This window comes from Lytechinus variegatus, chromosome 4 (assembly GCF_018143015.1).
Source record: "Lytechinus variegatus isolate NC3 chromosome 4, Lvar_3.0, whole genome shotgun sequence".
Classification (NCBI taxonomy): domain Eukaryota; kingdom Metazoa; phylum Echinodermata; class Echinoidea; order Temnopleuroida; family Toxopneustidae; genus Lytechinus; species Lytechinus variegatus.
The window spans coordinates 35,214,677-35,231,249 of NC_054743.1; the positions used below are offsets into that span (position 1 = coordinate 35,214,677).

The 16,573-nt window shown below is 35.2% G+C and overlaps 2 protein-coding genes across 2 annotated transcripts; one reads left to right on the forward strand and one right to left on the reverse strand.

The window, feature by feature from the left end:
* Positions 1-859: 859 nt before the first annotated feature.
* On the reverse strand, positions 860-7,757 carry LOC121413924 (radial spoke head protein 3 homolog). Its single transcript, XM_041606929.1, has 7 exons — positions 7,325-7,757; positions 6,496-6,583; positions 5,774-6,061; positions 4,973-5,176; positions 3,780-4,029; positions 3,209-3,369; positions 860-2,301 (listed from the first exon to the last, which is right to left on the reverse strand). Exons 1-7 carry the CDS (start codon positions 7,435-7,437, stop codon positions 2,206-2,208), a joined length of 1,200 nt encoding a protein of 399 aa, XP_041462863.1. The 5' UTR covers positions 7,438-7,757; the 3' UTR covers positions 860-2,205.
* A 298-nt stretch (positions 7,758-8,055) lies between these two features.
* LOC121413925 (adrenodoxin-like) lies at positions 8,056-16,328 on the forward strand. The gene is made up of 4 exons (XM_041606930.1): positions 8,056-8,474; positions 12,023-12,135; positions 12,625-12,754; positions 13,875-16,328. Exons 1-4 carry the CDS (start codon positions 8,146-8,148, stop codon positions 13,966-13,968), a joined length of 666 nt encoding a protein of 221 aa, XP_041462864.1. The 5' UTR covers positions 8,056-8,145; the 3' UTR covers positions 13,969-16,328.
* The last annotated feature ends 245 nt before the right edge of the window (positions 16,329-16,573 follow it).

Genomic DNA, 16,573 nt, shown 5'->3' on the forward strand with positions numbered 1-16,573 from the left:
GCCCAGGGGATGGGTGCACAACTCATTTTAAATGAAACAATTTGAAAATGTTCTGTTTGATAGCGATAGTGTATCCATTTTTTGATATATCCATTTTTATGTTTTTCTGCATTTACTTAAAAGCAATGTGACAGGATAAATTTCTTAAAGTTATTGTCTGAATATAAAAATGAAAATTAAATTGATACCCCCTCTTTCACTCATACTCTCATTTTCTACCCACCCCCCCCCCCCCCATACCACCCATACCAGGAACGGCCACATGTTGGGAATGCTCTCAGAATATTTTCAAAAGGCAGCTAATTTGCAGAAAAAAACACTGCAACATACTGTAGTTATATCCAGTGATAATTGGATTATCTGTAATTAGAATAAATTTGCTTTTGCCTATCAAATGAAGAACATGAATAAGAAATTTCCTTTTAGTAAAGCACACGCAAAAACATTGAGGAAATGAATTAGGGAAAACTGCTACATGTATAAGGGATGAAATAATGTTAATTTGACATGGTCTTGGACAGGTGGTGTTTCATAAAACTGTTGATCCTTTCTTGAGGTTAATGATATTCACTATAAAATGTTAATCGGTAATTATTTAGCGTGCAAGAAAGGTTCAACAGTCATTCTTAGTCGCTCTTAACTCATGACCAGCTTTATGAAACGGCCTCCTGAATACTATTCCACTTTAATTCACACAATGTCTCTACTTGTAAGATTCTTTCCCCCAAGGCCCGAACGCAAATCTTATGATTAATTGTGGAGTCGATTGTTATGCTTGATCATGCCCATCTCATCATGCAAATGATGAAACCTATTAAATTACCAAACACATAAAAATATGATGGCAGTCGTGATCATGTCATGTAAATATACAATCATTTATTTGAATACGTGTTACAAGAAAATATACACACAAATGTACTGGTGTTTTGAATACATGAATTTGTAAACAAAGTACTTGGTTTCATTCTGATGAGAAACGCACCAGGGGGCCTGTTGCATAAAACTTGTTGCAATAACAAATTTGCAGTAGCAGTTTAAAGCTACTGAAATCCTTTAATCTGATTGGTTGGAAATATTTCTTTAAATAAAAATAATGCATTTGTTATTGCAACAAGTCTTAATGAATCTGGCCCAGAGTTACTGTTGTGGTAACTTTGCTATCCAATGGTAGCTTTGCTAGCTTGCATGGAATCTTTCATTCTGATTGGCTGTAGAGTATTGTTACCATGGTGAATTACCATTGGGTGACACAGCTACCACTATACAGAACTTTTCATGCAACAGGCCCCAGTACAGCTTCTCATGACAAAGTCTAACTTTGTATCAGAATCATTTTATTTTTTGAATTCTAGGCATCAATTTCGCTATTTACCTATTTCTAGGAAATATTAGGGGGAGGGGGGATTCAATAACTGGAACAATTTCATGAATGATTTACATAGATCTGAGTTTATAACATAAATACATTCTTATTTACAGGTAATAGTAAAACATTCACAATGTGCTCCAATATTTATAGAGTGGCAATCGGCACATTAGTCCAAATTTAATTCACCGAATTCGCTAATTGATCTTTAAATTCCAGTAAATTCATTAAACTAATATAATAAATTTTCTATAAAAGTGCATTCCGAAATGCAGGTACACTGGAGTTACTCTTCATTATATTGATTTCAAATCAATTCATGCACATCAGTGTCGATGCTACAGCATCAAACGTCTCGAAAAATATTCAATTCCATAACCTTGCATATTCTGCATTTTTCTGACGGCATCACACAAATTAACACTGAATGTGTAGGTTGATGTACTATTTTTGTACATAATTTGTGCTTCACTTTATCAATAAAATACAGTTTGAAATTAAAAAGCCTGAGAGCTGCAACATAGTTTGGTAAGGAAGATATATGACGATTCTCCTCTGTATGGCTAATAATCTCAGTCCCATACATTTGATTCTGTGTTTGTGAACAAATGTAGCATCTCGCTTTAGTATTCTGCACTTTCAAGCTGCATTACACCTATAATCACTGATAACGTGCAGACGGATGTCTTCAGAAATACTTTAATTTGTAGTTCAGTTTATCCATAAAATGCGCTTTTGTAAAAAGCTTGAACATGCTTTGGCGATAAAGACAGTATATATCTTGAGTGTAGTTGATGATTTCTTCTTTATAATTGACAATGTCAGTCCCATATACTTCATTCCGCGTCATCACCTTCGCCTTCCTCTTGTTCATCCTCATTGGCTGGCTCAGGGGCAGTTTCAGGTCTGCTCTCTCCTTCAGCGACAGTTTCCTGCAGAAGACACAAAAAAGATCAAGAATGATTTACTATTTATCAACTGCACAAGAAATCTGAGTCAAATTGAACAGGACCGAAGTCAACAGCCCTTGTTGTAGAAAGAGTTTCATAAAATAAACAAGTATTAAATGTGACTTGTGATCGGTTAAAAATCAAGTTGCGATTGAATATTGGAGTTGTGTTTGATTAAATCTCTTTCCCCGAAAGAGCGATAGAACCCCCGAAATAAGTATATTGTTTCTTTGGTTACAGGACATTTGCTCTGGCGACGATTGCTCCGCTCTGAATTCCAAAAACCAATCAAATGACTAACTTTAATCCTGGATTGAACACTCTACCCTACCCTAAGCCTAAAATAAATAAAGCCCTGAACAACTGTTGCATCACAATTTCTTTTCACTCCTGAAGACGGACAGTCAACCTGTCCGAAACGTCGAGTCTCTCTACTACTCATCATCTCTACTCGCCGACTCAAGCCAGCATCTCCTCATCAGCTCTACTACTCAAGCTGTTCTCACTCAACATTCCTTCTGGTTTAGTCCTTTTCAGGACTATTTTCAAGAAAGAATACTCTACTCTCAAATCTCCACTTTCTTGCCTATCCACTTCTTCTCTTCTTCTATCCACTGTTTCTATAACACTCCACATGGTGTACTGTAAACCACATCAGCAAATTTCTTTTCTCTTTTTTTTGCCACTGCAAACAATTTCACCAAAATTGTATGGTATTGGTACCTATGCAGACTCTTGCCATTTAACAGCTGTGTGGAAACTTAGCACCTAGAATGTGCCATGATACCTGGCCAACATTCACTTTGTTATTCCTAATAGAAATCTTATTTAAATCAATTACGGTAGTATTCACAAAATTTAGGGATGTTATGGTAGAAATTTAGCTAACCTCCTGAGCAGCAGGTTCTTGTCCCTCAACGCCGTTGTTCATTTGTTCTTCTAAGATCTGTTGAGCTGCTTCAGCAATCAATTCAATGTTACTTGTCTGTCCTGATTCTTCCAGTTTGAAGTACGCAGCCATCCTCTCCTTGACCACATCCCTAATGATACCTGTGTAGGATAAAAAACGTGAATTAAATGAAGAGCAATTAAACATATTCTTCTCAACATAATTATTTCTACTTCCCGTGAAATTAACTTTCAAAAGATTTCTAATTCTCCCCTTCAGTCTGTTTACGAATATTTATGAATCATGATTCCTTACAAAAATATCAACTCCATAAATAGGACAGTACAAAAAAGGCCTCGCCAATCCCCCCTCCGATACAAATGAATAATATAAAAAAAATAAAGAAAGGAATAGAAAATATACTACTACTACTAATAATAATAATAAGCAAAGATAAATAAATGAAATGAATTAATGGCTAAATAAAACAATAAGTAAATGAGTACATACCAATCAAGTTAAAGAGAACCAACAAATACTAAATTTGAGACATAAAGTGAGAGTAACTTACCATCGAGAACAGTCCTTCCAAGAATTGATTTGTCGATACACTTGGCAACCTCGTCCATGAGCCAAGGCACAAAACCTAGTTCAACATCCCTCTCAACTGGATCATAGAAATAACCATTATCGTTGAGGGTACCAAACACTGATGGTATAAGGTCTGCAAGGTAGCTCTGGGCAAAGGCTCTCGCTGCGATCTTCTCCGCCGTCTCCTTCTCTTTCTTTAATACCTCCCGTTGCTGCTTCATCCTCCTCTCCTAAAAGTGCAAATTAAACAAAGATGTACATTTTAACATAAGAATCATGATCTGATTCATACATCATTTGATCACCAGAGTGTCCAAATGAAAATTTGTTTGAGCTCTATTCATCATTAGTACTTTTCACATTTTCAATATTTAACAAACTTTGCATTAAAATACTTTACAGGAAGATTGAGACACCTTCAGCTGAATGGAATACATATTATTGAGAACCTTGCTTCAAACAAGGAAGGGTCACTAATTATGCCTTAGAACTTCTGAAAGGAAAGCTTTCCAGGGAATTGTGAAATCTATCACATGACCTTCCATTTAACCAACAAGAACATCTTTTGCTGATGAGTTTCAATGAACAGTTCTTGTGAATGGTTTGAAGACAAGGATCATGATTTCTTTATGAATGACAAGGATCAACACCACTACACTACCTTATGAACAAATAATACCAATATCATCTTGCTCAGGCATCAGAATAAGTATCAATAACAGTTAGCTTTGAAAAAAAAGTATAGAGCTACCTTGTGTGTGTAATTTTTACTCATGTCTTTGATGAATGTATTTTTTTTGTATATTGTGACTGGAACTGCCAGAGTATAAAATAATGTAATCTAGATACTAGAGGATGAAACATTGCTCCGGGCCCCATCTTAAAAATAGGTCCTATTGATCCGATCAATCGCAACTTTGGATGGCCAGCAACCCCAGCAAATAAAAATGCAAATTTGTTGAAAATGTTATCTAGATACGATGTATATTCATACATTCATTATTCTCTTGATGATTCAGTGTGATTTTCTATGTTTACTAAGGAGATTTAGCAAATTCCCTGTATTAAAAAGTTTGGTATGGATGGATTTCCATACAGTGGCGATTGATTGGATCAATCGTAACTTTTTAAAGACAGGGCCCTGGGTTACAAATTTAAAGATCTATTACATACCTTCTCTTCTCTATGCCTCCTCTCTTGTTCTTCTAATCTCTGTGTCTCTACAAGCTCTGCGTTGCGGAGTTCTTCAAATGCTCGCTGCTGCGCTCTCAGATTGGCCAGTTCTTCTTCTTCCATGACTTCAAGTAGAGCCTGCTCTACGGTCTTTCCTACCAGCACCTCTAGGATCGGTTTGACTTCAATGTCAAAGTCAAATAGCTGTATGATAAACAATAACAGGAAATCAGAAAATATGGCTAAATTTCAGATAATTTTCATCAGGGGAACATACTTGCTCTGAATGTTAATCAGTGCTATTAAACCTTCATCTCCTTTTTGAGGATTTACAGGTGCAACAATTTCTAATTAATCGGTTAATGAGGAAAATTCATCATGTAAATATAGAATCAGTAGTCAAATAGCTCCATAGAATCTAAAGTCAAATATATCAATTGATAAAGACATTAATGCTATATTAATACAAAGGTCAAGGTTCGTACAACTTGTGAGTATTTGGTATGTCAATCAAATGGTTGGCAACTGTATAATAGATCTTAATAAGAGTAATTTTTGACAGGCGTTGATTTATTTGCTTTTTAAATTTTAACCTTGTTATGTACTTTTTGTTGTTGTTATTGCTGTTAATTTGCTCAGAAATGCCTTGACTGAGCATCTAACTACGATGGAGAGTGTGCTATATATAAATGGTTTGTATCATTATTGTGAATTATTATAATTATCCTTTTATAATCATCCTTATAATGATAAATTACTGCCTTCATTATCATCATCATTAACTACCGGTAATTGACTTACATCCCCTTCGTAGATCTGTGTAGCAACATCCATGCCGGTCTTGGCAGGAATGAAGAGCGGCGTTGGTGGTCTATCAAGGAACGCATCGGTCTGGGCTTCGACATCCGCTTCCTCTACTCTGTCACTGAGTTCCTCCAAGTACAGTTCAGTCTGGACGTCGATGTGTTTCCTTCCTTCTACAGGCTCAGGGGATCTCGGTCTAAGTTGATCCTTGGCCCTCTTGGCTGCGATCTTACGCCTCCTAATCTCCTGTTGTCTCTGGATCTCTATCGGATCGGGTTGAGCTGTCTGTTCACGATAATGTCCAAACAAAACATAATTAGAAATAGCAGGATTTTTTCAAAAGATTTTATACAAATTAAAATAGTTTTTTTCTATTAAACAACCATTGAACAACTATAAATGTAAATATCATTTTATACAGGAGAAATCTACAAGGGAATATGGTCTACATACAGAAAATGAAGAGGCTGTTCAAAGTGCATCTTGTCTAGATTTTCTGGCCTGGGAATAGAACAAGTTATTGTAGATTTTCTGCTATAAATTGGTCTGGATTTGAATGGCACCAACATCTACAAAAATTAAAAAACCATCTTTACGGGGTCAGTCTATCAAAATAAATTCATACAAAACATAATCGCGAAGGGAGGCTCAATAATACTCATATTTCAAAGTTCCACTTCCCCATATAAACAACAATGAAAGTACATGTAGTGACATACCGCAGGTAGAGTGTGTTGTGCGTATGTGTTTCCTCTGACAATTCGCCTGTCGTACATTATATTACCAATTGGCACTGGCTCTGGGTTTCTGTGAGAGGAAAACAAAAACATAACAGAAAATCTAAGTATAATAGACATCTACGTATTTGTGAAATAAAACTTACGACTCTAACTTAAGATCTAGGTAAAACATGAAAAAAACACGAAACAGAATACAATTTAGTTATAAACCACCATGGTTAGCTTCTACATGCATTTACATGTATCGTAAGTGCAACAAGTGAAGATCAAAACAAAACAGAAATTTTTGGTGTAGGCCTAGACATACGGTAAGGTAGGCCTACATGTAATTTCTAGATTCTTTATCTAGAAGCAGCCTTAAATTTTAAGATGGGCAAATTTATAAAGTTTAATGCAATTGAGCGAAGTCAGAGAGCGAGCAAAATTTAAACCTTTTCATTACAAAAATCCCATTTTGTGATAGATTTTGAAATAAAATTTAGGAAATAATTATTAATAGGCCTATTTTTCACCATTCTCTTTCCTGTTTATTCAACTAAAATTTGTTGATTACAATATATAACACTAACAGTTGGGTCACACAAATTATGTTGATAGTAAATTCTGACTCTTTTGTTTCAACCAACAGTTTATCAAAAAAAAGTTTAATGTTGGTTTCATTTCGTCTTGACTGAGCTGAGCTTGTTGTCGTATTAACTGCAAGGAATTCAGCACTAAACATGCTAAAGACAGCAGACTTTCACACTTCAGATTAATAAGAACTAGATATAGGTCCTAATTTTAGGGTTCTAAGTTAATTTGAACTTACTGTGCAAGTGGGTCTCTGTATTTTTTCCTCTGAGGAACCGCTCTCGGTTGACTGGCGAAAGTGTAGGTGCCACTTTTCTGATTCTGTTGCGGAGTTGGTAAAACCGTCGTCATTTTGCTTGATTTTTTAAATCCTTTTATCAAAGTAGAAACAATATTTCAGTTACTCAGTTGAACTAGAAGAGAGTAACTTTCACATGCACTAATCTGTTGTATTATTTGAGTCCTCCGTTTTTGTTGTCTTTATCACTAAAAACAGCTGTCAAATGCGAAGTCTGAATTCTCCTGAATTTCGTTGTCCTCGGCGTGCACAGGAGTGGTCGTCGGGGAGGTCTGGCGTAGAGTGAATATAATTTCACGTAAATAATTTGCATGCACGCGAGACGTAGCCGTGTGTGTGTACGTCACTCTCGTGCCGGGATTTGGATTGTTTGGGTTCGCAACAGAAGCCTCATCACCGGGGGTAACTACTTAAAAATTCCACCGCTTCAGATATTATGTGATACCTTACATTCAAGTGAATATTTCTTGTTTAAAAACTTTGAATGAAACTACAGAAAGATATAATTGGAAAAATACTCAAAAATAAGGTGAAATATTAGATGCAATAAAGAACTATTTTCTTTAGCTGCGCATGGTTTCTGTACGAGGGCCGTTTATCAAAGGAAATAAATAAATATTGGTGGCATAGCAACCTACTGTATGACGTCCAACGCTAGCTGGCAGTATTAAAAAAAATCTTTAGGTCAGAGGTCAGAGGCATGTTCCTGTAAACGTATTCAGACGTAAACACAATAAAGTGGCGTGAATTAACGAATAAAAATGTCTTTTTCAACGATTCTGAGGACTGTCAGGTTGCCAGTGTATAGAAGACCACATTGCCAATTATCCTGCTCATTATTAGGACAATACAGTCACGGCAATACAAGTTTTAGAGCGAATTCTTGTTTTGTGAAGAATTCGCCAACAAATTTTTGCATGAATGGGACTGTCTCCAGATCCAGGTCCAATTTGAAACTCCGGACGAGAGACCAAATTTGCACTGCCTCAGACTTACACTTTGCTCATTTGTCCAATAGAAATTTATTAGTTTCCTCAATTCAGCAAGTGAGAACGTTCTCTAGCTCAGACTCGATGTCTAAAAAGGAAGAGTAAGTATAAAAAAAAGTTAGGATAAAAAAAAATGGGTCTGAAAAGTGAAATGAAAATTTTAACAATATCTGAATCTGAATTCTGATGATGTTACTGTTAGAAATTTGTGACATTTCACAATTTTGCTCACATTTTCCAATGCCACAAATGCATGAGTGAGAGAGTGCATGAGCATGATGAGAGTCAATCAATGTCTCTAGCGCTAGCCTAGGTTTTACACTAAAAAAAAACTTCATCAAGTTTTGTAATTTCTAGTTAATTTTTGAGAGGCAGTCTCGTATCTTGTGATACTTTATTAATTTCTAAGACAAGGCTCCACATTAACTTTTTTTGGTGGTGGCCCGTTCGGGCCACCAAAACCTTCAAATAATTTTTTTTGGTGGCCCATTAGTAAAGTTTGGTGGCCCGAAAAATATAAAGAAAAACATCAATTAAAAATGAATAAAACAAACTGAAATATTCTGCAGTCACTACCACGTACCACTATTCTTTGTACATCTTGTATGTAAATCGTTCTTGCTGTTATTTTACTTTGCTTATTTTGTGGTAATATATAAATTGTTCTACAATGTATCATTGTGAATATGAAATGATTGAAAGAGAATAAAAGAATTGTGTTGCTCCCAGGTTGTGTGGACTTTTAATCTCCGTATAGACACACACTCATAATGGTAAAGTAAATAAATAGTGCATATAGCAAACTCAGATTGATTTACAAAACAATGATTTTTCCTTCCTTTTTGATCGTAAAACCTAGATTATGCAGGCCCCAAATCCAGTTTATTTTCTCTTTTCAAGCATATTATAGCAGGAGAAAATCACAGAAAATATGCTGCAGAATTAGAACAATGTATAAAAGGGGGAAATGAACAAAAATAATTTTTAGAATAGTATATTGAAAAAAAAAGCAAAAATTGTAAAAATGAATAAGTGAAATAAGACAAAAAAAATGAAGTAAGAAAAAACAAAGAACAGGAAAAAAAATTGAGAAAAAAAAAGAAAATGTAAGAAAAATGCATAAGACAGAATTATCAGAAAAAATGGGGAAAATTATTATTATTCAGTAGAAACATGTTCTTTAATCAGGCATATTCAATGGGAAGGGGTATAAATGGTTTAATCACTGTAAAAAAATGACAGAAAAAAATAAGAAACCGGCAAGTTATCTGGAAAAAACAGTGAGAATATTCCTTCCCTATATTTGACAAAATGATGGAAAAAATTCACATTTCATATCAATAAAATGCCTTCCCAAAGTATTTACTTCCTTAAGAGTGGTTTAAGAAGTCATTTATAAACAAGAAAGAAAGAAGCTGTCTATTCAAGACAGCTTCGAAAATAAACCAAATATCAACATACATACAAATGCACATGTGGGACTGTGATGTACTCACCTATGTGTATTAATGCATTTGGAAATCGGTCTTTTTGAGTCAAAAGAGAGGTCATAATTCCTCCTTTTAATGCTTGCAAATTATCAGGTTTCAGTAATATGGATTGTAGAAGGGCATTTCATTGGTGTAAAATGTGACTTTGACGTAGATTTTCAAAGTTCTGGGGAAGATTTCTTAGCAGTAACATTTCGCATCGTGGCTCCCTGAGTCTGAATAGTCTGCTAGTGCACAGCCACCTGCAGTGGTTTCATGCATGCAAAGCTCAGCCAGACAGCCGGCACGGCCGGCTGAATAATAGTTACTGTATGCTAGCGGTAGGCCTACATACTGTCATGACTGCAATCTTTGTGTGTGTGTATTTGTGTGTAGATTAACAAAAAAGGCGCATTACGAATTGACTTGCAATTTGAACTGTAGAAAGTTGATAAACGCATGCAAATACGGGAGAAAAATTGCGCTACTTTGAAAATTATTGGTTGCCCGATTCGGGCCACCAAAACTTAACATTTTTCAATAATGGTTGCCCGAGATGAATTTTTGGTGGCCCCGGGCCACCGGGCCACCGCTAATGTCGAGCCTTGTCTAAGAGTAGAGCTTTACGATATTAACAAATCCACCCCAACAAAAAGTTGATATGAATAAAAAGAGAAAACTCCAAGCATAACACTGAAAACTTCATCAAAATCGGATGTAAAATAAGAAAGTTTTCCAGTTTTAATTTCACAATACAGTTGGGGCCTACATGTACGTACATACCGCTATGCACATGGTGGTTGGTATGCAAATGCGGGGACTGATGACATCACTATTTCTTTTGTATTTTATTGTATGAAATACAAAATGTTCTAATTTTCTCCTTACTGTCCTGTGAAACAAATTTTTGTCCTTGAATGAGGTATTACCATTGACATTGTTGTAACATTAGATAGTTCAGTTAAGTTGGTCCTTACATGTAATGTCGATTGGGTAAAAATTTAAATATCGTATAATTCAAGCAATAAAAAACGAAAGAAATAGTGATGGACAATCATGGGCTCTTATTTGGATGTCACCAATTGTGCATATCAATTTTGTGAAAAATTTAAGCAAAAGCTTTGAAATGTCATAATTTTTTATTTTAAATCTGATTTTGATTAGATTTTCATTGTTATGCTTGTTTTGATTTTTCTCTATTGATTCAAATCAACATTATTGGGTGGACTTGACCTTTAAGGTATTGATCATAGCAAATCCTGTTGTAGGATCAAGTGTAAGAATTTCATTCAAAATATCCCCCCTCCCATTTCTCCACAAGTCCAAAGCAAATGTGCACACAAATGTAGTCTGTGTGATTCATGTGTGTGTGTGGGTTGGTCCAAAATTATACAAACAATTATTCAAACATTTTACAGCATTTTATAAGCATTTTTCCAAAAAATTATTTAAGAAAATGATTTTATTGGAAAAAAAAGGTAAATGGATTACTGTACCTATTTTACTCTGTTTTCATGAATATATTGTTTTGGTACCTGAGGTCTCCCCAATTTTAATCTACTTTGATTTGTCATCGTATCTCTCCATATGTTTTTTTGTCTGACGTTTTTGACAATTGTGAGCTCAGATCTGACATTTTTCCTTGATGTGGGCTGAGATGCTCTGTTGCCATGGTAATTATTTGATTAAAAAAAGACCTTGATAAAATATCCAGCTGGAGTCAAAAGAAAAATAAGATCTGACATTAGATCATTGGCCATAAAGAGATTCATGTGAGAAGTAGATCTCTTCTAACAAATTATCTTTTCACAATCACTTTTTTTTCCAGCTTGTTAGCTGCAGAAACCAGTAGGTGAATCAATGCTTTCTAGGTATAAACAAAATTGATTGTGAACTGTTAGAGATCTATGTGTATGTTTGACAGGCTTTTTAAGACCTTTGTATATTTTGGGGCACAGGTGATCACAATATAAAAATACTACCAAGACAGGGAAGAAAGGACACTTCAGCAAACCTGTGTAGAGCAGACCTCTGGGTAGCATAATTTAGAGACAACAAGCACTAGGGTGTGAGTGCCATTATGCATTAGCGATTCTCACACTTCTCATTTGATTGCTTTTGTTCTTCCATTCAAAAATTCACTTCATAATTTTATGTTCCATTTTTTGCCCATTTTACAGAATCACAGTCAATTTCTTGAATCGGGATGGTGAGACATTCACAGTGAAAGCCAAAGTTGGGGAAACTCTGTTGGATACTGTGATTGACAATGATGTTGACATTGATGGCTTCGGTAAGATATTCACTTCCATTGCACAGGGAATCTATGCAAATTGTGAGTCCATGTCTGTGAAAAGTGCAATTTTGCATAAATCAACACTGCTTCACCTGAAGTTAATGTGTGGGCATTGAAATTTAATCAATCATGAGTTATAAAAAGTGGTGAGAGATTATTCACCTGATGTGCGTTGTTTGAAATTTTGTCTGATTAGTATCAATATCCTGAAAGTGTTGTGATCATTTGAGATTGGAACATCAATAAACCAAATAATTTGAAGGGAAATATTTTTCTCATTTCCTTCCCTTTTTTAATTGCTTAATTTGCTCCACTATTGTTGATGATTTAATTAAATCAAATTTACTTTTCACAGTATTTTCAGAAAAGTAGTGTTTAGTGATGCATGATCCCAGAAATATGGTACCGGGAGAATGCTATCATTATTGTCATAAATCTTGTTCTACTCTGAAAATTGACAAGTTGCCCTTGATTTTTGTTTTCTAGGAGCCTGTGAGGGAACGTTAGCCTGTTCTACATGTCATCTCATATTCGATGAGGATATATTTGAGACTCTGCCAGAGAAGCTTGATGAGGAGGAAGATATGTTGGACCTGGCCTATGGACTAGAAGATACGTGAGTACTATATTCCTTTCAGTTCAGTTTCTTTCAAGGTTTATCCAATTGTAAGTTTAATATTGATCTATTCTTACAAAGAGTTGCGATTGATCTGAGCAACCACAACTATGGAAAGCCTTCAATGCCAACAACTAGAATGTATGTTTATTCAAAATGTTTTCTAGATATGATGTATACTCATACATTAATTTCTGTCTTAATAATAATAATAATAATAATGGTGGCTACTTATATAGTGCACAGGTCCACCTTTCGGTGCTCATGGCGCTTCAAGGAAAATAAACAGAAAACACAACAGTAATAGAAAACAAACAAGAATAGAATTTCAGTTCTCCTGAATAAATAGACAATTAAACTGTTAATGGGAGATTAAATAAGTTTTTAGCTGGGACTTGAATGTTTCTGTAGATGAAATTTGACGTAATTGGATAGGCAGTTGATTCCATAGCTTTGGTCCTATAACAGAGAATGCATGGTCCCCCCATTTGTGTTTTGTTCTGGGTGTCTGGAGCAATAGGGCATCAGATGATGAGCGAAGACTTTCTTGACATCTCAGTGTGCTTCCTCTTTGTTTACATAAAGATATTGCGCTAATTTCTGGTAGGAATAATCTTTAAAAAAATGCTAAAAACTACAATACAAGAGAATCACCAAATTCAAACAAAACATTTTAATATTAAAAAGAAAAAGATTAAAATTATCACTGCATTCTCTTCTGTACTACGTGCCCTTTCTTCTCCTTATTCCTTTCAACTTTGGAAACAAGCTTTTCATGAGTTAAGCACAAGTATATGCAAAACTAGAAAATGCTATGTGCTATGTCGGGCAGACACAAGAAGGGATATTCAGCACAAGAACAGGTCACGTGTCTTGCATAAAGTCAGTTTTAACTTACAAATGACATTACGAATTGACTCCCAGGAATTTTTCTTGCTCAAAGAATGCTTACAGTCTTGAGTATTTCTAATTGAGCATATTATTTTTAATTTTTTCAAGTACTTTGAATAGAGGCTAGCATTTCCAAAATTTTCTGTGAGTTTTATAATTGCACAGCAATTTCTATCTTTTCTGAGTATCTTGTATTGGGTAAGTGATTATATTCAATTTTATTTTTCAGGTCCAGACTTGGGTGTCAGATTAGTCTTACAAAGGAGATGGATAATATGGTTGTGAGAGTTCCAGAAGGAATCAATGATGCACGGGATGTATGATATTCACTGCTTATCAGGAGTATATATATATATATATAATCTTAAGTAATCAATATAATTTCTTCCAGAGGGTCATACTCGGGGAAAAAATGTCACAATTCGTGATCCCATACATCTTTCAGCCTGCAACCTCACAATCTTGCATGATTTATTTTACATTTTGTTTGAGTGATACCAAGATGGATGGATGGCTGTGACATATTATTTGCTTTGAACCCAGTGATGCTTTATCTTGAAAGTACATTCGATTTTGCTAACATCCATAACAAAATCATTTGTAATCTGCATTTATATTTGGATCTGGGAGCTGCTGGTCACTGAAAGTGGATGCAGTGTGCATCTTTTTTTTCCAATATCTGTTTTGATTGGTTGTAGGGCTGTGGGCTGAAAGATGGTTGAGCCACAATGTGCCGCACTTAACCCAGGTGAGGTAAATCATGGGTACCTGGCCGGAGTATTTTTTGAAGTGCAGTGCACATAATGGCTGCTCTGTCAGAGCCAGGGTAATTATGCTGCATTAATGTATGGGGTATAGAGACTCCTTCAAAGTAAGCGTTAAGCCCTATATAAGCAAGTATACCTATTGTTATTTTCATGATTTGTGACATTTTTCTAAGGATGACTGCCAGAATGGTGAAGTAATTATCACTGCTCATTATGTAACATCATAGACATGTGACATTTTTTTTTAAGCTATGGCCCTTTTGTATTCATTTTGTTTTCTAGCAGATGGTTTAATTATCTTATTGTCACATACCGTCATGGCTAAACCCATTTGGCATACTATCAGTATACAAATAGCAAATAAGCATGAGTGCGATGGTGTGGGACTTCGCATGAGGTGAAAGAAAGATGCCCTATTCAACGAGGTGTTAGCCGAGTCATCTCTTTTTTTCACCTCATACGAAATCTTGCATCATTGCATGAATAGGAATATTCGCTATTAGTGTTGTGCAACGCCTCGGAATCTAGCAAAAATATGAAAAACAAGAGTTTTTCCATGTAGTAATCTATGAAAAGGGACCATGATCATTAGATGAACTTGTTAAAGGCAATTCTGCGTATTGTGTAACTGCTTAAGATGTACACGTAGCTTTATTTTTGTCATAATTTTAGCTACATTTTATAGATATATTGGGGTTATTATTTTACATGTATTTTGTATATAGGAATAAATCTGCTATCCCAAGCATCAAATTTGGGGAAATTGCTTCCAATCTTAAAGCTTGGAAATATCGGATGATGATATCCATGTTATGATAGTGTTATTTGTAAAAATGACATGATTTTTTTTGTATTGCAGTAATACAATGCACCAATATTCATAAATGATCATGACGTTACATGTGATTGTCGGGGGGGGGGGGGGAGGGGAAGATGTAATTCGTTATTGAAAAGACTCATTTCTGCCTGCCTGAAGTTTGATTGGAATTGCCCTGTGTTGGACTCTAGTTCATAGCTACCTCAGATCTTCAGGATAATAATATTCAATAATAATAGTACATATTTTTATTTGAAATCCTAGCCCAGCAGGAATGCAGAAGGTTTTGTTGGTATACAGAGCATCAGAAATTTAGCCAGTTAACATGAGGGCACTGTGGTCTTTAAATTCAAGCCATTGCATGTTTTCCTTCAGCAAGAAATTTACCCACGTTGAGCTGCACTCAACCCAGGTGAGGTGAATGGGAATAATAATAACAATGCAGCTCGGAATAGATTATTTATAGATAGATGGTGCTATTTAATTCCTATTATTAATATGCTTTTTGTTAGATCAATTTATAATCACACAGATTGACAACTATTACCAAAAGGGGAAAAAATCATATTTAAAGGATATAAGAAAGTGCTCTGTATATTCATTCATATAATGATAAAATATCAGGGCTAAATTAAACCCAAGGCCACCCAAGTCCATGTCCTTTGATGTCGTCAGAAATGGAATTGATGCCCCTCTGATTATAAGCAGACTGAGGGCCAAAATAAGAGCCCCCTTTTGCCCGTGGCCTTGGTGCCCCCCTTGCGGTGATCAAGACAGTGCATGTGTCCCATTGAAAAGTATAATTTACTATTGATGCCCTTTTTTTTAAAAGATGTTTAAAGTGAGCACCACCTTTCCTTTAAAAATGGCCTTGACCCTAGTTATTCTTACTTGGAGCCATGAAATATTATTTTCTTCAGTATGCATACTGTTTCATACATGGTTCATTGTCTTTTGGCTTTTATCAACAATTCAACAATTGCTTTAGACATGTAATGCGCTAAATTTGCGTAATGTTTGTTAAAAATTTCCAATGGTATGAAAAGATCAGGACTATGTAAACACAATGAATGAATTAAAAAAGAACAGTAAATTCTTATATTTTGTATGTTTTATGATTTTGTTGTATTGCAAGAGAAACCTTGGTTGGAAAGGTTAACTAAGAAATGGCAGGAATAGTGAATGGATGGATAGATGGATGAATGAATGGATGGATGAATGAATGGATGAATAGATGGATGAATGAATGGATGGATGGATGGATGGATGAATGAATGGATGGATGGATGGATGGATGGATGAATGAATGGATGGATGGATGAATGAATAAATGAATAGATGGAT

Coding starts and splice junctions, on each gene's coding strand:
- LOC121413924 (XM_041606929.1), bottom strand. CDS start 7,437: ATGACGACGGTTTTACCAACTCCGCAACAGAATCAGAAAAGTGGCACC. Junction 5,177..5,773: donor CACAGATCTACGAAGGGGAT/GTAAGTCAATTA, acceptor TTTATCATACAG/CTATTTGACTTTGACATTGA. Junction 3,370..3,779: donor TGGAAGGACTGTTCTCGATG/GTAAGTTACTCT, acceptor TATCCTACACAG/GTATCATTAGGGATGTGGTC.
- LOC121413925 (XM_041606930.1), top strand. CDS start 8,146: ATGTCTTTTTCAACGATTCTGAGGACTGTCAGGTTGCCAGTGTATAGA. Junction 8,475..12,022: donor TCGATGTCTAAAAAGGAAGA/GTAAGTATAAAA, acceptor CCCATTTTACAG/AATCACAGTCAATTTCTTGA. Junction 12,136..12,624: donor TGTTGACATTGATGGCTTCG/GTAAGATATTCA, acceptor TTTGTTTTCTAG/GAGCCTGTGAGGGAACGTTA.